This window comes from Hyperolius riggenbachi, chromosome 8 (genome assembly GCF_040937935.1).
Source record: "Hyperolius riggenbachi isolate aHypRig1 chromosome 8, aHypRig1.pri, whole genome shotgun sequence".
NCBI lineage: Eukaryota > Metazoa > Chordata > Amphibia > Anura > Hyperoliidae > Hyperolius > Hyperolius riggenbachi.
Window position 1 is genome coordinate 198253446 of NC_090653.1, and position 24327 is coordinate 198277772.

At 45.0% G+C, this 24327-nt stretch overlaps 1 protein-coding gene across 2 annotated transcripts in view; it reads right to left on the reverse strand.

The window, feature by feature from the left end:
• Nucleotides 1-24327, reverse strand: part of GABRA3 (gamma-aminobutyric acid type A receptor subunit alpha3) — a 258307-nt gene that overhangs the window by 90176 nt on the left and 143804 nt on the right. For both annotated transcript variants that reach the window (XM_068249708.1, XM_068249709.1), the window contains exon 3: nucleotides 13930-14051. In XM_068249708.1, coding sequence (XP_068105809.1) covers nucleotides 13930-14051 — 122 coding nt within the window. The remainder of the gene's footprint in view (nucleotides 1-13929; nucleotides 14052-24327) is intronic.

Consider the following 24327-nt stretch of genomic DNA (forward strand, 5'->3'; position numbering starts at 1 on the left):
TAGACAGAGGTACCGAATCAGCAAACAGGAGAGTAGTCAAGGAAGCAGAAGGTCATAACAGATACACAATAGCAATATAGCAATATCCTAGTCTAGGTGTGAAGTCCTTGGTTTCAACACCTGGGATCTAGTCTAAGATATAGTACACAGATAACACAATGCAATTAGTACTTTAAGCTATCAACGGAAACTGGCTAAGTGTGGATCCCCAGCTCCAGCTGGTTCTAGCACACTGTAGGATCTGACTAGGGTCTGAGCGCTAACACGTTAGCATTTGCAACAGCAGACAACCAGCAACTGACAGGCAGGTCCTATATATACTCAAAGCGCTCAATGGCGCCCCAGTCACTCAGCCAATCCGGAGCACTACTGGAGTCAGCTGACCGGCTGATCAGCTGACTCCCCTTTTACTTGCATAAAGGTCCTGTTGCCTGGCGTAACTCTCAATCTATGTGCACTAGAAGGACCAGACGAAGCAGCAGCATGTAGCTGCGCAGCAGGGGCCGCCGGCTGATACGCGGAGATAGCCGCCATGCCCCTTGCCCATGCGGCGGTATCTCCGCTATCCTTTACAGTGCTGTTAAAATTATTCTGAATATTCTCTTGCCTGTTTGTGATTTAAAAGACATTTTATTGACAAATTGTAAAAATATCACCTTGGTGAAAACTTAGCCCAAGCCCAAGAAGTGAATGACATATGGGCCCAGGGTTCATATGCAATTACATTTTTCACCTGCGTTATCTCCTAGGAGATTATTTTCATCTTCTCTATAAACTAACTTTTCAGCATTTTACCATTGAAAAAGTACCCAAAAGTTAGTAAAAAGGTACTATCAAATTTATTTTGAGTATTTTCTTGCTTGCTGGTGGCTTAAAGGGACACCTAAGTCAAACAAAAAAATGAGTTTTACTCACCCAGGGCTTCCAATAGCCCCCTGCAGCTGTCCGGTGCCCTCGCCGTCTCCCTCCGATCCTCATACATATGGTATATGATATATGCTATAGCAGCATAGATGGCGCTATTGTGGCCAGGAACGTGAAGAATCACTCGCGTCCCCAGCCTGTCAGCTCCTGTCACCGAAACAGGAAGTGGCTGCCGGCGGGGCCAGGAGGATCGGAGGGAGATGGCAAAGGGCACCGGACAGCTGCAGCGGGCTATTGGAAGCCCCAGGTGAGTAAAACTCGTTTTTTTTTACTTAAGTGTCCCTTTAAAAGGCATTTTATGACAAGCTATGAAATATCACCTAAGGGAAAACTCAGGAGAAAAAGTTAATTGCATCTGGGCCCAGGTGTTTCTGACATCATTGTCAGATCTGACAAGAGTAGCTGCATGCTTGTTTCTGGTGTTATTCAAACACTGCTGCAGCCAAATAGATCAGCAGGGCTGTCAGGCAACTGGTATTGTTTAAAAGGAAATAAATAAATATGGCAGCCTCCATATTCTTCTCACTTCAGTTGTCCTTTGACCTGAAGAATAAATGTGGCAGGAAGTATTTCTGATTTCTTTCTGAAAAGCACAGGTTGTTCAAGTACTCTGCCTCTAATGACTGCATTCTTGTTCTAGAGTGTCACCCTAAAATGTCAGAAAGCAAAAAACAAAACAACTGGGTGAATAGCACTTGAAAAAATTGCATAATTATGTCAGTTGAGGATTACTGTAATACATTTTTTTTGTTTCTATTTGAAAAGTCAATTCCAGGGCTCTGAAATTGATATTTGGTTCTTTAGTATTTGTGATTTTACATCCGATCCGAGTCGGATTTGGTTGATCCATTTTTAAACTGCATTAATTTGCATTTAAAATTTGCATAATCCTGCCTCAACTCAGAATTATTTCCATCTCACTGACCATCCCTAATCATGTCTGTCTTAAATAACTGTCTTAAACCTATTAAAATGTTCCCTCACTTTTCCCCATACTTCAAAGAACTCAACAGAACTCAGTAGGCAGTAACCCACTCTGTAGATCTTGATGAATTTGTTTTTCATAGTACAACTTTTCAGCATTGCATCTCAGCATTAGGGTGGCCATCCTCTGATCAACAGACACCTTATCCAGAAAATAATTTATTAATCCTCCAAATGGTGAAGTGCATTAATTGTTAAGCCTTGGAGTGATAAAAGTTCAGCAAAAATCTGATCATTAGCTTTTTACCAATCAGTGCTTTAGGCTACTTTCCCACCAGGACGTTGCGTTTTAGGGGACGTTATGGTCGCATAACGTGCCGCTAATGCAACGCCTGGTGGTGTTGGATGTGGACGTCAGAGCGAGCCGCGTTGTGCAGCTGACTCTGGTGTCCGTGATGCATACTTTGTGACGCATGCGGCATCACGTGGTCCTGCCAGCCAATCACAGCACAAAGCGGCCACTCCAGGAAGTAGTGTTGGGCGAACAGTGTTCGCCACTGTTCGGGTTCTGCAGAACATCACCCTGTTCGGGTGATGTTCGAGTTCGGCCGAACACCTGATGGTGCTCGGCCAAACTGTTCAGCCATATGGCCGAACTAAGAGCGCATGGCCGAACGTTCCCCGAACGTTCGGCTAGCGCTGTGATTGGCCGAACGGGTCACGTGGTTCGGACCCGAACGTGCTCTGATTGGCCGAACGGTCACGTGGTTTGGGTAAATAAATACCCGAACCACGTCATATCTCCGCCATTTCTCTGTGGGTTTAGCTTTGGGTAGGCAGGCAGGGTAGTTCGCTCTCCAGCCACGCTAGCCAGGGTCCCCCCCCAGTCATTGTGTGTCGCTGCTGGGAACAGTAGTACACCGCTCGCTCAGCCACACTATATATAGCATTGTTTACTGCCACTGTGTACCTCGCTTAGCCACACTATATATAGCATTGTTTACTGCCACTCGGTGTACACGGCTCAGCCAGACTATTTAGCATTGTGTGTACTGCCACTGTGTACCTCGCTCAGCCAGACTATATAGCATTGTTTACTGCCACTCTGTGTACACCGCTCAGCCAGACTATATAGCATTGTGTGTACTGCCACTGTGTACCTCGCTCAGCCAGACTATATAGCATTGTTTACTGCCACTCTGTGTACACCGCTCAGCCAGACTATATAGCATTGTGTGTACTGCCACTCTGTGTACACCGCTCAGCCAGACTATATAGCATTGTGTGTACTGCCACTCTGTGTACACGGCTCAGCCAGACTATATAGCATTGTGTGTACTGCCACTCTGTGTACACCGCTCAGCCAGACTATATAGCATTGTTTACTGCCACTCTGTGTACACGGCTCAGCCAGACTATATAGCATTGTGTGTACTGCCACTCTGTGTACACCGCTCAGCCAGACTATATAGCATTGTGTGTACTGCCACTCTGTGTACACCGCTCAGCCAGACTATATAGCATTGTTTACTGCCACTCTGTGTACACCGCTCAGCCAGACTATATAGCATTGTTTACTGCCACTCTGTGTACACCGCTCAGCCAGACTAAATAGCATTGTGTGTACTGCCACTCTGTGTACACCGCTCAGCCAAACTATATAGCATTGTGTGTACTGCCACTCTGTGTACACGGCTCAGCCAGACTATATAGCATTGTATGTACTGCCACTCTGTGTACACCGCTCAGCCAGACTATATAGCATTGTTTACTGCCACTCTGTGTACACGGTTCAGCCACACTATATAGCATTGTTTACTGCCACTCTGTGTACACCGCTCAGCCAGACTATATAGCATTGTGTGTACTGCCACTCTGTGTACACGGCTCAGCCACACTATATAGCATTGTGTGTACTGCCACTCTGTGTACACGGCTCAGCCACACTATATAGCATTGTGTGTACTGCCACTCTGTGTACACCGCTCAGCCAGACTATATAGCATTGTGTGTACTGCCACTCTGTGTACACCGCTCAGCCAGACTATATAGCATTGTTTACTGCCACTCTGTGTACACGGCTCAGCCACACTATATAGCATTGTTTACTGCCACTCTGTGTACACCGCTCAGCCAGACTATATAGCATTGTGTGTACTGCCACTCTGTGTACACCGCTCAGCCAGACTATATAGCATTGTGTATACTGCCACTCTGTGTACACCGCTCAGCCAGACTATATAGCATTGTTTACTGCCACTCTGTGTACACGGCTCAGCCACACTATATAGCATTGTTTACTGCCACTCTGTGTACACCGCTCAGCCAGACTATATAGCATTGTGTGTACTGCCACTCTGTGTACACGGCTCAGCCACACTATATAGCATTGTGTGTACTGCCACTCTGTGTACACGGCTCAGCCACACTATATAGCATTGTGTGTACTGCCACTCTGTGTACACCGCTCAGCCAGACTAAATAGCATTGTGTGTACTGCCACTCTGTGTACACCGCTCAGCCAGACTATATAGCATTGTTTACTGCCACTCTGTGTCTGCTGGGAACAGTAGTACACCGCTCACCCGCCACTGTATAGCATTGTGCTCTGTGTCGCTGCTGGCAATAGTGGTACACCGCTCACCCACCACTGTATAGCATTTCTGTACTGCCACTGTACTGCTGCCAGTCAGCGTGTACTTTAAGGATAAGTGAAATGAGGAAGAAATCCGGTGAAAGAGGGAGGGGCAAGGGAAGAGGTGTTTCCCCTGACGGTTCATGTACAGGCCACAGGGGAGCACCAAGAAAACCCACTCAATACCGCACCATGTTGTCCAGGACAACAACCCTCACAGATCCAAAAGAACAGGACCAGATAATTACTTGGATGACCTCTCAAGCGTCCAGCAGTGGGTTAAGCAGCACCAGCACATCACGCACGAGGTCCGAGTCCTCAGCCAGTTACAAGGAGCCAGTGGGCACAAAGCTGACACAACCGGCAGCGACACCACGCACACAACTGCCAGATAACCAGTCCGATGAATTACCTTAGGACACAATGGGGTATTCGCAGGAGCTTTTTTCCAGGCCAACAAACTTCCACCTTTGAAAGGTCAATGGAGGAACAGCCAGAAATGTTGTGCTCGGATTCACAACCATTAACTGTGGGAAATGCACCGGGCACTGAAATACAAGGCGAGTCCAAGGACTTTGAAACCCAAATCCCAGAGCAAGTTGGGCAGGAGGGGTTGCAATTGCATGAGGTCGGCTGAGAAGCTCTGGAAGACGACGTTGGAGTGAGCTGCGCAGAGGTTGTTCTGGGGAGCTCTACTCCACGGCGGCGGCCCCCCACAATGACATATGACGAGTTTGAGGAGATGGAAGAGGAGGGTATGGACAATGTGGACATAGACCCAGATTTTGTTTGTGAACGAGAACATCGGCGTCGTAGCAGCAGCACAGATGAGTCTGTTGAAGAACCCACTGCTGCATGAGTTCGCCTTGTGCACAAGGTAGGCGGCGCGCAATTTCAGGCACCACAAGCGTGGAAGTTCAAGTGAGAGGCAAAAGAGGAGCAAACAAAAATCGCCAGCAAGGCAGGTGCTCCAAAGTCTGGGCTTTCTTTGAAGACTGCACTGAGGATGTTACCATGGCGATTTGCAAGGTGTGCAAGACCCGCCTGAGCAGGGGGAAAAGTATTAACAACCTCTCCACCACCAGCATGAGCCGCCACATGCTATCCAAACATCCCACTCTGTGGGCAAACGCGGCAGGACGGTACCAGCAACACTGCCTCCCTTGGGTTCACCAGACTCACCACCAGACCCGCCGCAGCAGTAGCCCAGCCATTGCGTGGTTCACAACATTCACAAACATCAGACGACGCTGACACTGTCACTTTCCGGAGTAGTGCTCTTGAGGTTTCCCAGTGTTCATCAAACACAACAACCAACAGCCCTTCCGTGTGCAGCGCTACGGTTCAGTTGTCTGTGTCGGAGATGTTTGAGCGCAAGAGGAAATTGCCAGCAAATGACCCCCAGGCCGTGGCAGTAACAGCCAGCATAGCCAAGCTTCTGGCCTGCGAAATGCTGCCATATCGAGTGGTGGAGGACAAACAGCTTCAAGGGCATGATGTCAGTGGCCATCCCACGTTACGTGGTTCCCAGCCGCTACCACTTTGCGCGCTCTGCAGTGCCTGAGTTGCATGAGCACGTGGTCAGCAAAATAACCCGAAGCTTGAAGAATGCCGTTGCCTGCAAGGTTCACCTCACCACTGACACCTGGACGAGTGCGTTCGGCCAGGGTCGATACATCTCCCTTACCGCGCACTGGGTGAACCTTGTGGAGCCTGGCAGCGATTCCTCACCTGCTACGGCGCGGGTGTTGCCCACGCCGCAAACAGCTGCACCGCCGTCCCTCCCACTGGATAACAACAGCAGCACCTACCTCTCTGACTCCTTCTCCTCCAACGCATCTCAAAGCTGTACCTCATCCGGAAACGCTAACCCAGCACCAGCAGCAGTAGGATCGTGGAAGCAGTGCAGCACAGCTGTTGGCATGCGTCAGCAAGCGTTGCTGAAGCTGATCTGCCTTGGGGATAAGCAGCACACAGGGGAGGAAATTTGGAGGGGAACAAAGGAACAGACGGATTTGTGGCTGGCACCGCTGGACCTGAAACCGGGCATGGTTGTGTGTGATAATGGGAGTAATCTCATTCGCGCTTTAAGGTTGGCTAAGCTGACACACATCCCTTGCCTGGCGCACGTGATGAACCTAGTAGTTCAGCGGTTCCTGAGGACATACCCAGGCGTGGCCGATCTTCTGTTGAAGGTGCGTCGAGTGGCCAAACATTGTAGAAATTCCAGTACTGCTTCGGGGGCACTCGCCAAGATGCAGGAGCGCTTCAATCTCCCCCACCATCGCTTGCTGTGTGATGTCCCTACGCGCTGGAATTCTACGCTGCACATGCTAGCCCGCTTTTGTGAGCAGAAGAGTGCAGTGGTCCAGTACATGACGGCGCAGTACCGAGGCGCATCCGGACAGCTGCCAAGCTTCTGTGGATCCGATTGGGCCAACATGTTGGACCTCTGCCAAGTCCTCCAAAATTTTGAGCAATCCATGTTGCTTGTGAGCAGTGACAACTCTTTAGTCAGCATTACCATACCACTGCTGTGTTTACTGAAGAGGTCAATGTTGAAAATCAAGGAAACAGCTCTCATGATGCAACTGGGGGAATCTGAAGGAGAAAACGATCAGCGTGATGGTACCAACATCAGGCCATCCGCCTCAGGAAACGCTGGCCCCAGCAGCTATGACGAAGAAGAGGAGGAGGAACAGCTGGAGTTGGAGCAGGAATTTCATGCCACCACTGACGAGGGCCAGAGCGGTGCACGTTGGACTTCCACAATTCAGCGCGAATGGTCAGCAGAAGCAGACCAGGAGGAAGGTGACGACTATGATGCATCACAACAACTATCACAACGCTCACAAGAGGATGATGAGGATTCTGGTAGGACTCTGGCACACATGGCTCAATTCATGCTAGACTGCATTGAACGCGACCCACGCATTGTGCGCATTCTGGACAACACCAATTACTGGGTTTATACCCTTCTGGTACAAACACAATGTTCCAAAACTGCTTGAAGAAAGAGTCAGACAGGTCAAAATGGAAGAATACCAGCAGGCCCTTGTGGAGACTTTAGAGAGGAGATTGACATCCTCCCCCTCCTCTAGCCAGTTGTACGCCGACAGACTGACTTCCGCAAACCCAGGACGACCAGGAGGGCAGCAAACAACGCAAGCCGCAGCTAGTGCCCAAAAGGGAATGGTATCGGCAGTGTCCTTGGAGTGGGAAAATTTTCTGACACCCATGCAGCAGCAGCCCACTGAACAGCAAGCGTGCAGATCCACCTCCAACACCGATCGCCTGGAGAAGATGGTCAAGGACTACATGTCAGATGGCGTAGCTGTGTCGAACAATCCATCTGCACCCTTCAACTATTGGGTATCGAAGCAAGACACCTGGCACGAACTGGCAATGTACGCAATAGAGGTGCTGGCTTGCCCGGCAGCCAGCGTTATGTCGGAACGCTGTTTCAGTGCTGCCGGAGGCATCGTCACAGATCGGCGTATCCGCCTCTCCACAGAAAATGCAGACCGTCTGACTCAAATTAAAATGAATCAATCCTGGATTGGAAATGACTACGCAACACTCCAGGACCCCAACCAAGTAACATGACCAATGAACATCTGGGATGGTTTAGCGTTTCCGATCCCTGTTTATTGAACCTCTCATCTGTATTACATTTATGACTGCATGGCGGCAAAAAGCATTGCTGCTATATCCGCACGCTTTTTGTCCTCATGCAAGGCCTGGGTTGTTGTGTCTTAAAAAGCATGGCCTTCTCCTCCTGCGCCTGCTCCTGTTCCATCACGTGTGCTGCTGCTGCTGCTGGGTTAGCGTTGCCGGTCCCTGTTTATGGAACCTCTTATCTTTATTACGTTTAGGACTGCATGGCGGTACAAAGCATGCTATCTGCACGCTTTTTGTCCTCATGCAAGGCCTGGGTTGTTGTGTCTCAAAAAGCATGGCCTTCTCCTCCTGCGCCTGCTCCTGTTCCATCACGTCTGCTGCTGCTGGGTTAGCGTTGCCGCGTGGTCCCTGTTTATTGAACCACTTATCTTTATTACATTTATGACTGCATGGCGGTACAAAGCATGCTATCCGCACGCTTCTTGTCCTCATGCAAGGCCTGGGTTGTTGTGTCTCAAAGCGTGGCCTTCTCCTCCTGCGCCTCCTCCTGTTCCATCACGTGTGCTGCTGCTGGTGCTGGGTTAGCGTTACCGGTCTCTTTTCCTGGAACCTCTTCTCTGTATTACATTTATGACTGCATGGCGAAAAAAAGCATGTTACCTGTGCAAAGAAACATGACATTTTCCACATTTAAAAGACAGTTTTTCCTTTGAAACTTTACAATCAATTTTTTCAAAAACTATAAGCTTATAACTTTTTCAAATATTTTTTTTTCCTCTTGTACCCACTCCCAAGGTGCACATACCCTGCTAATTTAGGGTATGTAGCATGTAAGGAAGCTTTACAAAGCACGAAAGTTCGGGTCCCCATTGACTTCCATTATGTTCGGAGTTCGGCGCGAACACCCGAACATCGTGGCGATGTTCGGCGAACGTTCGCGAACCCGAACATCTAGGTGTTCGCCCAACACTACCAGGAAGTAAACACTGCACGTCACAAAGTGCAGTAAATATTAATTAGCCATGTGCCTGGCCGCTCTTCCCTCACCCCCAACATTACTGAGCATGTGCAAGCAGTCTAACGCGGCTTAGCCGCGTATAACGTACTGCATGCAGTACTTTCTCTTGACGTCTAGCGTTACAATGTAACGCTACGTGGGCACTGTGAACAGTTCATTGATTTTTCTTTACTGTGCGGTGGGCTGCGTTACAGGCTGCTCTAACGTGCGCCTGTGTAACGTCCCACTGTGAAAGCAGCCTAACAGATCTGTGTGGCCATCAGTCCTCTGCCAATAAATTAAAATTATAAACATGCCCGACCACAGTGTTAAAAAACAAACAAGAAAAATATTTGGAAATGTATTGAATGGTTTGCAGTAATCAAAAATCACTAGCACATTTCATCAAAGTGTAGATGGATCCTGCAAGGAAATAAATCCTCTACATGAACCCAGAAGTGAAGAAATCTGTTATTGGTCAGAAAGCTAAAGTAAACTTTAGTAACAGAGAGGGTAGTTCAGGTATTCAGCAAATTGGTTATTGAAAAACTAGAGCAAAACTCAGATTAGGGTTAAAGCTGGCTTTATATATTTTACTGTTCATTTAATAAATCCAGTTAACATGCATGATCACTGGGCATTGCGCATAATAACCAGCACTTAATTTGATAAATAATTAATGTTTTAAAGAATTAATCACAATAACATGTTATTATGAATAATATCCATCACTCTCTGGTTAGTGTGATAAATATTACATTTAATGCAGGTTTGAACCCGTCTATACACAACTTTCATCCTGTCTGTGTTGCGTGTGGCATCAGACACAGGTGGTCAAGGGTCCAAGAGGTGTAATTGCCAGGGAAAAATGCCTTCCAATGAAAAGCAGCTGCAAGATAAATGGGTCGCTAAGCAGCTAGATAAGCAAGGATGGTTTGCCATGTTCTGACATTCAGAAGGTTGTTTGTTTGCAAACGGCAAGAACGGAACATCCTTTTAATGAACAAAACCGTCGTGTTTTTTTTACTTTGCAAGCCCTAACGAAACTGTGGTTCCTAAATATCATCAGTTATCATTTCACCTGAGAGGGTTTGGTTGTTATGTAAAATAACCAGTTAAAATTATGAATTTCATATTTTTTATCACATTAACAACTCATATTTGTGATTTTGTAAAATATCCATAAAATATTATTTATATTATTATCAAGAAGTTTTGAATCAGGATGATACCATTTATCGGCTAACCAGCCGCCTAATCCCCCTCAAGGACCAGGCGTTTTTGCATGGGGGGGAGCGTGTTTGGGGGGGTCAGGCAGCCGGATCCCTCTTAGGGCTTGATGGGCTGTGTGTCCCCGTGTGGCCAGGTGTCCCCCTGTAGCTGGCAGCCTTTACTCACCTCCCAGGCTCCAGCGATGAGCCGCAGTAGACCCATCCGCTCCAGTCGGCAACCCCGCTCGTACTGACTCTCAGTTAGGGTCGCGGCTTGATGTGGTCATCAAGCCGGGAGCCGGCACTGACATCAGAGTGAGCGGGAATGCTGGCCAGAGTGGAGGGGAGCGCCGATCGTCGTGGGAATGTCTGGGAGGTGAGTGGATCTTCTTCTTCCCCCCTACCGCCGTAGCTGTCACAGTGATCACTATGATCCGCCAGCGATAATAATGATGATGGCTTCTGATCACTGAGGGTAGATGTCAGCTGTCATATAACAGCTCAATCTCCCCTCTCGGGTGTGCACAATCGTGTCGGGAACAGAAATGGCGGGCGTCGTAGAGCCTACACCACATCAGGCTAGAACAGCCACAAGTGCGGCGTAGGATCTCATAGAGGCAGTCCCCAAAAGGTTAAACGAGTAATATTTATTTATTTATTTATTGTATTTATAAAGCGCCAACATATTACGCAGCGCTGAACATTAATTTAGGTTACAGACAATATTTAGGGGTGACATACAGCAATATGACAATACAGGAATACAAGAAAACCAGATCACACACCATAGTATGAGTACCAGGTAATGCTTAGTCAGTCACCGGATGGAGCATGGAGATTAGGCAAGTTAGGTTCACTCAGATGCGTAGCATGGGTTCACAGTAATGGAGGTGCAAGATCAGGTAGGACACAAAAGGAGGAGGACCCTGCCCAAAGGCTTACAATCTAGAGGGAGAGGTAAGGACACGAATGGTAGGGGACCAGAGTTCAGCTGTAGGTTTAGAGCACTTGTGAGGGGTAGTAGGCCAGAGTGAAAAGGTGAGTTTTGAGGGCTTTCTTGAAGAAGTTGAAGGAGGGGGCTGCCCTAATGGGTGGAGGTAGGGAGTTCCATAGTGTTGGAGCAGCTCTTGAGAAGTCCTGGAGGCGTGCATGGGACTGGGTGATGCTGGGGGCGGTTAGGCGAAGTTCATTGGAAGAGCGGAGTGAGCGGCTAGGTGTGTACCTCTGAGTAAGATCGGAAATGTAGGTTGGACAGGTTTTGTGGACAGATTTGTCGGTCAGACACAGTATCTTGAATCTGATTCTGGACTGGATAGGAAGCCAGTGGAGGGATTCTAGGAGGGGATCTGCCGTGGTGGAGCGATGGGAGCAGTGGATAATTCTGGCTGCCGCATTCATCATGGACTGCAGTGGGGCTGTTCGGGTCATAGGGAGACCAGACAGCAGGGCATTGCAGTAGTCAAGGCGGGAAATTATGAGGGCATGGATGAGAAGTTTGGTGGTGGCAGAGGTCAGGAAAGGGCGAATCTTACAGATGTTACGAAGGTGGAAGTTGCAGGACTTTGTGAGGTTTTGGATGTGGGAAGTAAAGGAGAGTGCGGAGTCCAGGGTGACACCCAGACAGCGGGCTTGAGAGGTAGGGCGAATGGTAGTGTGGTTAACAGTGACATGCACATCTGGGAGGTTCGTGGATGGCCGGAGTGGGAAGATCATAAATTCCGTTTTGTCTAGATTTAGTTTCAGGAACCTAGCGGACATCCAGGAGGAGATGGCTGATAGGCAGGTGGAGACCTTGTCCATGGTCGTGGTGGATATGTCAGGGGTGTGGAGGTAGATCTGGGTGTCATCTGCATACAGATGATAGTTAAAAAAACCCATGGAGGAGATAACCTTGCCAATGGAGGATGTGTATAGGGTGAACAGTAGGGGGCCAAGGATCGAACCTTGGGGGACTCCCACCGAGAGGTGGTTGGGGGTGGACGAGGACTCATTGAAGGCGGTCATGAAGGAGCGGTTGGAAAGGTAGGATGAAAGCCAGGACAGGGCGAGATCGTGAATGCCCAAGCACTGGAGGGACTGGAGGGACTGGAGGGGATGATCTACTGTGTCAAAAGCTGCTGACAGGTCAAGGAGGAGGAGAATGGAGTATTTACCTTCAGCTTTAGCTAAGGCAAGGTCGGTGACCACTTTGGTAAGAGCAGTTTCGGTTGAGTGGGCAGGCCGAAATCCAGATTGGAGTGGGTCTAGCAGTGAGTTGGCATTGAGGTACTGGGTCAGGCGTTTGTGAACCAGACGCTCAAGGACTTTTGAGGCAAAGGGGAGGAGGGAGATAGGACGGTAGTTGGAGGGTAGCGAGGGGTCGAGTGAGGGTTTCTTGAGCAGGGGTAGTACAGTGGCCTGCTTGAAGTCTGAGGGGAAGGTGCCTGTGTATAGGGAGAGGTTGAACAGGGTAGTGAGGACTGGGGCCAATTCCGTGAAGTGAGGCTGGAGTAAATCAGAAGGGATGGGGTCAAGGGTCGAAGTAGTGGTATGGGAAGTCTGCAGTAGGTGGTTGACTTCCTCGGTGGTAGTAGGAGTGAAGGATGTGAGGGGAGGATAGGGTGGAGGAGGAGCTGGTTGGGAGGGGGTGGGAGGTGAAGATTGGAGATTGGATATTTCCTGGCGGATGGAGACAATTTTGTTGGTGAAGTGGGTGGCTAAATCTGTGGCAGAGAGGGAGGAAACGGAGGGTGGGGGTGGGGGTGGGTTTAAGCAGGGAGTTGAAGGTGGCAAAAAGACGCCGGGGGTTGGAAGCTTGTGCTCCGATGAGCTTGGTAAAGTATTCCTGCTTCGCATGAGCAAGGGCAGTGTGGAACTGCAGCAGGTTGGTCTTGTACTGTAGGAAATCCTGGTTAAGTCTAGTTTTTCTCCATTTCCGTTCAGTGGCGCGTGTTTTCCTCTGGAGGATGCGAGTATGGGTAGTGCGCCAGGGCTGGGGGTTAGGGGGTCGGTTGCGGCGAAATATTGATGGAGCAGCTTTCTCTAGGGCTGATGAGAGAGTTTGGTGATATTGAGCTGCAGCAAGATAATAGTAATAGTAAGCTTTCAGCTTTGCAGCCTTCATCCGACTTCAATCCTGTTTGCTTACAAGCTTTTGGAACAGAGAGCTATGTACATGCAACATCAAAAGGGGATACACAGAATTTTTTGGGAAGCATAAATACATGTCTTTAAGATGCCTTAAAAGAAACAGGAGTGAGAGGTTGTTAGCTGATTTATGACTAATAGATAAGACTTCTTGTTAACGCAATACTCACACTAATTATTAATTATTATTATAAAGAGCAAGAGTCAACATCTTCCTATGTAATATTTACTGATGACGTGAGGCTGGAATATATTCGGAAAATCTCATAATATAGCCACATTGGTTGTAACATTTCATGTCTCTTGCATGATTTTGCATCACATCACACACACTATCTTAGCAGCAACAGTGAGAAGGTTGTCATATTGACTTATTGCACTTATTATTATTGACTATTTGATCTTTGCAATGGTAATGGTGAAAACAAAACCCAGCAAGGCCATTATCTCTATTTACTGCAACACAGTAAAAATCCTAATTTGTTTTTTACCTCCTAGTCCTGGTCTAAGTCTGTTATCATATCCATCCAAAAGTCTGTCAAGGATTCTAGTGAAGAAGGTGATATTGTCCTTAAAGTCATCAACAATTTCTGGTGCATGTTTGGGAGATAACCTGCAATAGAATTAGGAACATCACACTTTCAATCAATTTGTATATATATTTTTAAGAAAATAAACTTCAAATAGAAACCCATGCTTTAAAAGAAGCTTCACCTCCCCACCCAGCAAGACACTGATAGAAAAACAAAATAAAAGTGTTATCCAGTAACTTTTCATCGTAGGGATTGCTTATGCTAGGGGTGTGCATTGCCCATGCTCTGTACAGGAGCACACAGTCCCAGCATTTCTATCAGTTGGAGCACTGACCAGGGGAAAGCAGGCAAAGTTTTCAAACTCAAGTTCATGGCAGATTAGCCTAAAGAGTTTTTGTGAACCTACCATCTAAATTTGCCATGGGGCAAATTGTTTTAAAGGGAATGGGGGTTTGCTATTCTGGAGAGATACAGGGAGAGTTGTATTAGATTGACAAGGTTAGTAGATGTATAGTGACTGTGGTGAATAGTTTCCTGGCTGTACACACCACACAGGAAAATGCAGTTAGTTTCTGCCACTACTGATATATCACTGTGTGGACTTGAGCTTTTATTTTAATTGCTATAATTAAAAAGTTAAGATTATTGTAAGGTTAGAAAGTGTGCACATACTTATATACCGTATATCACCACAGATAAGCCAACTTTTTGACTCCCAAATTTTGGGTGTAAGGTGAGGGGTTGGCTTATCCACAGGTGATATCACCAGGACCCCCGTATGCAGAGCTGGCGTTGGTGCTGCAGCATGTATATCTACCTGTTCTCGCTCCAGCTTGCATTCAAGGCAACTTCTGAACTGGTCACTAGAGGTCCAGGCTCACTGCAGTCACACGACAGTGAGCTTGGAGCTCTAGTGGCCAATTCAGAAGCTGCTGGGGAGATGTGGGGACTGGTGCTGGATGTGAAATACATCTAGCATAATCCAACACGCGCACTGCATCGGGGGCTATGGCAGAACATTGGAAGTTTCGCTAATTGGCGGGTCACAGATTTTAGCATTTTTTTAGGCCAAACGTGAGAGTGCAGGCTTATGCGCGGTTTGGCCTATGCGCACGTATATATGGTAATTCTGTGATTCTGCTACTGAAAGCATTTTCAGTAGTTTGAAATCATTAACCTCCCTGGTGGTAAGCCCGAACGTAGCTCAGACGGGACAGAAGGTAAACATAGAGAAATGCCGGATCAGCTTATTTCGGCGTGCGGCTCTCAGAGCCGAGCACCGAAACTGGGCGCCCCATAGCAGCAATGCTATGCTGCGCGGGGCACGTAGCGGTAATTTGGGGCCCTGGTGGCCAGTCCCCAAATTACATCTCCCTCCGAGTTGCGACAACTCGGAAGGGGAATAGTTTTTAACGCCACCTCGGGGTTTAGCGGCAGCGGTAAGAGCTGTCATTCGGCTCTCACCGTGCCGAACTGAGCGGCGCCGAAACAATATGCACCCAAGAAATGCAGCCTGTATGTATGTAGAGAGTTTAGCCTGTCTAATTCCCCCATCTGGACCCTATCTCTTGCACAGAACAGAAGAAAACATAGAGAAATGCAGCCTGTATGTATGTAGAGAGTTTAGCCTGTCTAATTCCTCCACATTTGTCTCTAATCACAAGTTGTAATTTGATCTCTCCTGTGTCATATGACTGCCATCGCAGAGATGGCAAATAAGCTCATTTGAAAGCACAGGATGTTAACAATATAGCCATTTGGTTCCCAACTGCTTCTGAGCTAAGTATTTCTGCCAATCTGTCTAAAGGTGGCCATACACTCGTTAGATTAGCAGCAGATAGATCATCAGATAGATTTCTGATCTATCTAAAGTGTTTAGGAACATTTTTTACTAGGAACAGATTTCCAATAGATTTCAGTATAGAAATGTATTTAACACCGCCTCAGAGTTTAGTGGCAGCGGTGAGAGCCATCATTCGGCTCTCACTGCCCCGAACTGATCGGCGCCAAAATAATATGTACCCATTTTGGTGAGTTATGACTTAAAGAGAAACTCCAACCTAGAATTGAACTTTATCCGAATCAGTAGCTGATACCCCCTTTTACATGAGAAATATAATGATTTTCACAAACAGACCATCAGGGGGCGCTGTATGACTGATTTTGTGCTGAAACCCCTCCCACAAGAAGCGGTACTCTGGGCAAACTGCCACAATGTAACAATGTTCACAGACAGGAATTAGCTTACAGCTGTCTCTAACAGCCAAAACAGCTAGGAGCAGCTACATAACCTGCCCACAGTAAAAAAGTCATCATGTAATACATGTCAGAATGTGAATCTGGGAGAGGAAAGATTTTACAATGAGCAAACACTGACTAAATCATTTATCCATAATTATGGTAAAAAATGAAGCACTTTTTTTTACTACATCATTTTCACTGGAGTTCCTCTTTAAGAATTGGAGGCCTAAAATTCTTGAAAAAAATATACCGCTTTTAGACCCATAAATCCAAAAAGAAATGAACCACCAGGGAGGTTAAACTGATATATAATATTTGTATATTAAAACAAAATAGCCTATACAATAAAATGCAAGTGTCTCTGCATCATCAATTGAATGGTTGTTTGTCCCTGGCTTTTTTGTAATGAGCATGTGCGCAGCCAGGGCAGTTAGGACACAGGGCCGGATCTGGCAGTTTGCTGTGTGTGGATCACAGAGGTTCTCATTGCATTGTGGGAAATGACAGCGTTTTCCAACTGGCAAGCAAGCAGCTCCCTGTGTGCATATACTTCAGACAGTGGTGGAGAACGAGCAAGCGTATGTGCGCGCATTGCGGGGGGTAGCGGCTGTGAACTAGCACCCATTTTTTAACGGGCGGGCCTTTTTACTAGTTTAAAATAAAATAAAATAAAAAATAATAAAACATGAAAATTGAAGAGCTAGAGTAATATTTATTGGTCATGAGGTACAATCACCCATGGATACAATATGTGGAAACAGGTCTGCAACCAATTATTACCAATGAAATATCCTTTTAGACAATATGCATAATCATCAATCGTGTGCAACTTTGTGTGTGATAGAATTTTCTTTTAGCACAAACATGAACATTTGCAATTACAGAATGCTGGAAGATGTAGGCTTAATAATAATATATTTACTGTCTCTTAAACATTATACACAATGAAGATACACAAGCTAGCACCAAAGAATTCATCCACGAAACTCTCTTTGCTGCAAAGCAGGAGATTGCATTGTATTTTATCTAACAGTCAATGGTTAAAGTGAACCTCCGGACTAAAAATCCACTCAGCAGAACTGAAAAGGCTTGGTGTTTCTTTAAAGGGGAACTGAAGTAAGAGGTTTACGGAGGCTGCCATATTTATTTCCTTTTAATCAATACCAGTTGCCTGGCAGCCCTGCTGGTCTATTTCTCTGCAGTAGTATCTGAATAACACCAGAAACAAGCATGCAGCTAGTCTTGTCAGAGCTGACTTTAAAGTCTAAAACACCTGATCTGCTGCATGCTTGTTCAGGGGCTACGGCTAATAGTATTAGAGGCAGAGGATCAGCAGGGCTGCCAGGCAACTGGTATTGATTAAAAGGAAATAAATATGGCTGCCTCCGTATACCTCTTACTTCGGTTCCCCTTTAACAGTTTCACAGCATCAGAACTTTGTTTTTCTTACCAAAGCATCATTTTTAGCTGCATTTTTAGCTAAGCTCCACCCATCAAAGAAAACTGCCGGGCAGTTTTTCCCTAATGTTGTGCAAAGCATGATGGGATTTCCTATGTTGTTATTTACATTGCCTAGCAACTGGCAGGGGTGATCAGCACACTGGACAGTTGGAACTGTGTCTCATGCTCCCTGTCACCTCCTTTCAACCAAAAAGATGGCTGCCCTCATGAAATCAAACATTTGCCTGTTCTTTTAAAACAGGGTGGGTAAGAGATAATATTACCTATCTATTTTAATTAACATAACTAATGTAACTCAATGACAGTATGTTTGTTTAGGCTGGAGTTGCTCTTTAACTATTAATGTGGGTATGTGATGCAGAACCCGAGGATCTGTACTTGTAATTGTTGGACGAGATTAGTCAATCCTTAATTGTGAATGTAAAATATACTTGCATTTTACACACGGTCAGTGTTGATGAACTGGCTCCACTTGTCCCTACTTGCTCCCAATGTAATACCACATATGTGTTGCTGTGTATGATGCTTTTTGGTTACAAGTCCACTGTATTTTAGGACCAAGTTATCATTTTAGTAAACTTCTATTTGGTTAAAAAAATACTATATTTCTTATATTTTTTTTTTCATTTCTTGTATAGCTCTATATAACAGCTTCTTATTATTCAATTATTGAAGTTTGTATCTGAGGTGAACGTTTAAGGAAAACAATTTAATTAAGAAGACCATTTGTATATAGCTGAAGTGAAAAAAAAATGGCATGCCCCCTCTAGGTCGCCCTACTGTATCAGTTGATGACTGTCCAATAAATAAATAGCTCAGTATATTGATATAAAATTAAAAATAGTAGAGTGGTTATCATTTGGATTTTTGTGTGCAGGAAACTGTAGGAGTCTTGGATCAGCTATTGTTAGGATTATATGTTGAATGGTTATTTACCATAATTCTCAAAAAAGTAGGCATACATATTTGTGAAAACTACTTGGAACATTCCTATATGGAAGCAGAGGTTCTTAAAGGGAACCTAAACTGAAAAGGATATGGATTTTTCCTTGTAAAATAATACTAGTTGCCCGACTCTCCTGCTAAAACCTGTGTCTCTAATACTTTTAGCCACAGCACCTGAACGAGCATGCAGATCAGGTGCTCTTACTGATGTCAGACTGGATTAGCTGCATGCTTGTTTCAGGTCTTCAACCACTACTGTAGTGAAAGAGATCAGCAGAGCTGCCAGGCAACTGGTATGGTTTAAAAGGAAACATCCTTATCCCTCTCAGTTTAGGTTCCCTTTAATGGGGATCAGTGAATAATGGCGCACAGAGCCTATGCATAAAAATGGCGCCGCATTAAAAAGATACGCTTATCGCTATTTATCGTTAGTACTGCATAATAATGGCGCACAGGGAAAAAAGAAGAAAAACGGCACACACTAACGTTATTTATCAATAGTGGCACACAGTAACGTTATTTATCAATAGCGCCCTACATAAGCCAAACTGCAGACGTTATTTAACTGCAAAACGATGAATGGATTTAATGTAACACTGTCAAGGTTAGGGTTAGGCACCACTGGGGGGGGGGGTCTTATGGTTAGGCACCACCAGGGGGGTGGTTAGGTTTAGGCACCACCAGGGGGGTCTAGGGGTTAGGGATAGGTACAGGGAGGGTTCTGTGTGAGAGTAGGGTTAGGTATAGTTACAGTACAATATACACCCCCAGGGGGGTGGTTAGGGTTAGGCACCACCAGGGGGTGGTTAGGGTTAGGCACCACCAGGGGGTGGTTAGGGTTAGGCACCACCAGGGTGGTGGTTAGGCACCACCAGGGGGGTGGTTAGGCACCACCAGGGGAGTGGTTAGGGTTAGGCACCACCAGGGGGGTGGTTAGGGTTAGGCACCACCAGGGGAGTGGTTAGGGTTAGGCACCACCAGGGGGAGTGGTTAGGGTTAGGCACCACCAGGGGGGTGGTTAGGGTTAGGCACCACCAGGGGAGTGGTTAGGGTTAGGTACCACCAGGGGGGGTCTTAGGGTTAGGCACCACCAGGGGGGTGGTTAGGGTTAGGCACCACCAGGGGGTGGTTAGGGTTAGGCACCACCAGGGGGGTGGTTAAGGTTAGGCACCACCAGGGGGTGGTTAGGGTTAGGCACCACCAAGGGGGTGGTTAGGGTTAGGCACCACCAGGGGGGTTTAGGGGTTAGGGATAGGTACAGAGAGGGTTCTGTGTGTTAACGCTAAATAACAATAAGGCTTTAACGCTAAACAACAATAAGGCTTTAACGTTAAATAGCGATAAGCGGCAAACGGATTAGCGGCAACACTGTGCGACATTATTCTCAGGCGCCATTTTCAGATGGACGCCTTTAATGACCTTTTTTGTAGAATTATTGAAGTTTGTTCTTAACAATAATTGTTTAAATTTAATGACAGGGGTGTTAGAGGTGTGCCTATGGGGACAGTATTATCCCTATTCTATTCATGCCTCTATGTAGTAGGATAGAAGCTTAAAGTGAGGGGCATGCAGGTTTACCAGAAAAACTTGCTCACTCACTACACTGTGGACAATATCCTTATGGGTTGGAAGGCACCAAAATCAGAATTAGCTGAATATTTCTATGTGAGTACATGTGAACAGTAGAAATACTATGCTTCCTGGAAGTTAAATTGTAAAAGAAAAAAAAAAGGTAAAGGTCAAGTTATGATTTCCATCCACGTAAAAGAAACAGCAGGGGAACTAGGATTAATTGCACATACAGGGAGTGCAGAATAATTAGGCAAATAAGTATTTTGACCACATCATCCTCTTTATGCATGTTGTCTTACTCCAAGCTGTATAGGCTCGAAAGCCTACTACCAATTAAGCATACTAGGTGATGTGCATCTCTGTAATGAGAAGGGGTGTGGTCTAATGACATCAACACCCTATATCAGGTGTGCATAACTATTAGGCAACTTCCTTTCCTTTGGCAAAATGGGTCAAAAGAAGGACTTGACAGGCTCAGAAAAGTCAAAAATAGTGAGATATCTTGCAAAGGGATGCAGCACTCTTAAAATTGCAAAGCTTCTGAAGCGTGATCATTGAACAATCAAGCGTTTCATTCAAAATAGTCAACAGGGTCGCAAGAAGCGTGTGGAAAAACCAAGGCGCAAAATAATTGCCCATGCACTGAGAAAAGTCAAGCGTGCAGCTGCCAAGATGCCACCAGTTTGGCCATATTTCAGAGCTGCAACATCACTGGAGTGTCCAAAAGCACAAGGTGTGCAATACTCAGAGACATGGCCAAGGTAAGAAAGGCTGAAAGACGACCACCACTAAACAAGACACACAAGCTGAAACGTCAAGACTGGGCCAAGAAATATCTCAAGACTAATTTTTCTAAGGTTTTATGGACTGATGAAATGAGATTGAGTCTTGATGGGCCAGATGGATGGGCCCGTGGTTGGATTGGTAAAGGGCAGAGAGCTCCAGTCCGACTCAGACACCAGCAAGGTGGAGGTGGAGTACTGGTTTGGGCTGGTATCATCAAAGATGAGCTTGTGGGGCATTTTCAGGTTGAGGATGGAGTCAAGCTCAACTCCCAGTCCTACTGCCAGTTTCTGGAAGACACCTTCTTCAAGCAGTGGTGCAGGAAGAAGTCTGCATCCTTCAAGAAAAACATGATTTTCATGCAGGACAATGCTCCATCACACGCGTCCAAGTACTCCACAGCGTGGCTGGCAAGAAAGGGTATAAAAGAAGAAAAACTAATGACATGGCCTCCTAGTTCACCTGATCTGAACCCCATTGAGAACCTGTGGTCCATCATAAAATGTGAGATTTACAAGGAGGGAAAACAGTACACCTCTCTGAACAGTGTTTGGGAGGCTGTGGTTGCTGCTGCACGCAATGGTGATGGTTAACAGATCAAAACACTGACAGAATCCATGGATAGCATGCTTTTGAGTGTCCTTGCAAACAAAGGTGGCTATATTGGTCACTGATTTGTTTTTGTTTTGTTTTTGAATGTCAGAAATGTATATTTGTGAATGTTGAGATGTTATATTGGTTTCACTGGTAAAAATAAATAATTGAAATGGGTATATATTTGTTTTTTGTTAAGTTGCCTAATAATTATGCACAGTAATAGTCACCTGCACACACAGATATCTCCCTAAAATAGCTAAAACTAAAAACAAACTAAAAACTACTTTCAAAAATATTCAGCTTTGATATTAATGAGTTTTTTGGGTTCATTGAGAACATGGTTGTTGTTCAATAATAAAATTATTCCTCAAAAATACAACTTGCCTAATAATTCTGCACTCCCTGTAATAATCATATAAGTGATTTCAAACGGAGGCTGACGTATTTAGTGTTGCCCCTTACTGTCTCTCAAGAGGAGCTCAAAATCTAATCTTTACCATGGTCATATGTACATTGTGGTCTAAGGTTAATTTAGGAGGAAGGCAATCAACTTATTTGTATGTTTTTGGGATGTGGGAGGAAATTGGAGTGCCTGGAGGAACCCACACAGACACAGGGACAACATACAAAATTCCATGTAGATAGTGACCTGACTGGGATTCTAACCAGGGACCCGGCGCTGCAAGCTGAGAGTGCTATCCACTACGCAATCATGTTCTCTACATGTTAACAAGCTGCTTCAAGGAAAGAGAATACTAAGATTCTAGTAATAAAAAAACATACATTGATAATTGGACAGGTTAAGTGTACAGAAAAACACATGGAAGAATAAGACTGAAGATGAGGTGGTCTAAACCAACATTGGGGGTAATTAAAACTATTTTGAAAAATAACTAATGTGTACTAAAATGCAATAGTTGTTAGATTTACAGGGGGCAAACTTCAAAACACACCTGTTCAGATAAGCCTATAATGTATTATAGGTAGCATTGGAGGTTTACTGCCTCATTTATTAACTCCTGTGTCTCCTTTCCTAATGTCTCCAACCTACTACCCTCTAGATTGTTAGCTCTGAATGTTTCTTATTCTTATGTAATTTATCATATGGACATGCACCAGTATTGGCATGTCTCAAACCACACATCAACAATGTATGTATTTTGTACTGCTGGATCTCCTGATTGTGCGAGTTTTAAACTACTCATGTATTTGTGCTCCTCACTATTTGTTTTGTATTATACACTGTGCTACATTAAGATGTTGGCACTATATAAATAAAGAAATAAAAATAATAACTTGCTTCCATACTTTGCAGGAATCTGGCTAAACTGGTATTTAAAAGTGAATACAGCCTTAAAATACAAATTGTCATAAAACAAAGGGAATTTGCAGATGCGGCTACTGCAGTGTTTGCCAATGTGTTGGTGAAAGTAAAATGTTCACAAATACAGAAGAAAAAAATGTTTAATATTAATAATTTTGTGAACTGTACTAGCAGAAGAATTGTATATGAAATAAAGTGTCCCTGTGGGTGTAGTTATATCAGATGAAGGCAAGGGGAACTAAGCACACGTATACAGGAACACATAAGAGACATAAGGAATGAACAGAGTCCTCTAGGGTTGCATTTCTTAAAAAAAAGGAATGCCTTTAGTCTTTAAGGTTTTACGTTTAGAGGTAACTATCAGCAGCAGATAAATAAAAGGAGATATGGTTTTGATTATATATTCACAAAAAAAGAAAGCTGTTGGATATTTACTTTAAGGATTTTGGGACCTGGGGAACTGAATTCAGACATGAACTGGAAACATTTTTATGAATTACACTACTCCAGTCCTTCTATGTGGGAATAGTATAGGAAGCAATTCAAATTAAAGAGTATTTAAATTGTACAATCAAAAAATAGATTTTGTTCTGTGACTGACATTCCATTCTAGATTCTTCAAATGGTAGGTCACCAAAAGAAAGAGATAAGGAGAAATTGCAGCTTATAAATTAAAAGAAACATGACTACAACAAAACCCTAGATTGCAAGTAACTTGGTTCAACTACTTACTGCATTTTGGGCAGTATATCAAAACCCTGCGGGACTTCATCTGAAGTCCCAGTGACGTAGATATTCGTCTACCACCACATTGCCGCTGTGCGCACTTCCTGCTTGCTCCCGCGTGAGTTATCATTGACACCCGTTAATATGGAGATCTGTGAATGGGAACACACAGTTCATATTCACCGATCTAAGTGCCTGTGTCAATGAACGCTGAAGTTAATGAGATGTCATGAGGGTATATTACTGTTATTTTTGCAAATATGGGCTTGTAATTAGTAATAGACACAAAATGGAAGAAAATAAACTTTATATCTATATAAAATATTGTCGCCATACATTGTACTATGGAAATATTTTAACCACTTCACCACTGAGGGGTTTTACCCCCTGAGCACCAGAGCAATTTTCACCTTTCAGCGCTCCTTCCATTCATTCGTCTATAACTTTATTATTACTTATCGCAATGAAATGAACTATATCTTGTTTTTTTCGCCACCAATTAGGCTTTCTTTAGGTGGGACATTATGCCAAGAATTATTTTTTTTCTAAATGTGTTTTAATGGGAAAATAGGAAAAATGTGGGGAAAAAAATAATTATTTTTCAGTTTTCGGCCATTATAGTTTTTAAATAATGCATGCTACTGTAATTAAAACCCATGAAACGTATTTGCCCTTTTGTCCCGGTTATAAAACCGTTTAAATTATGT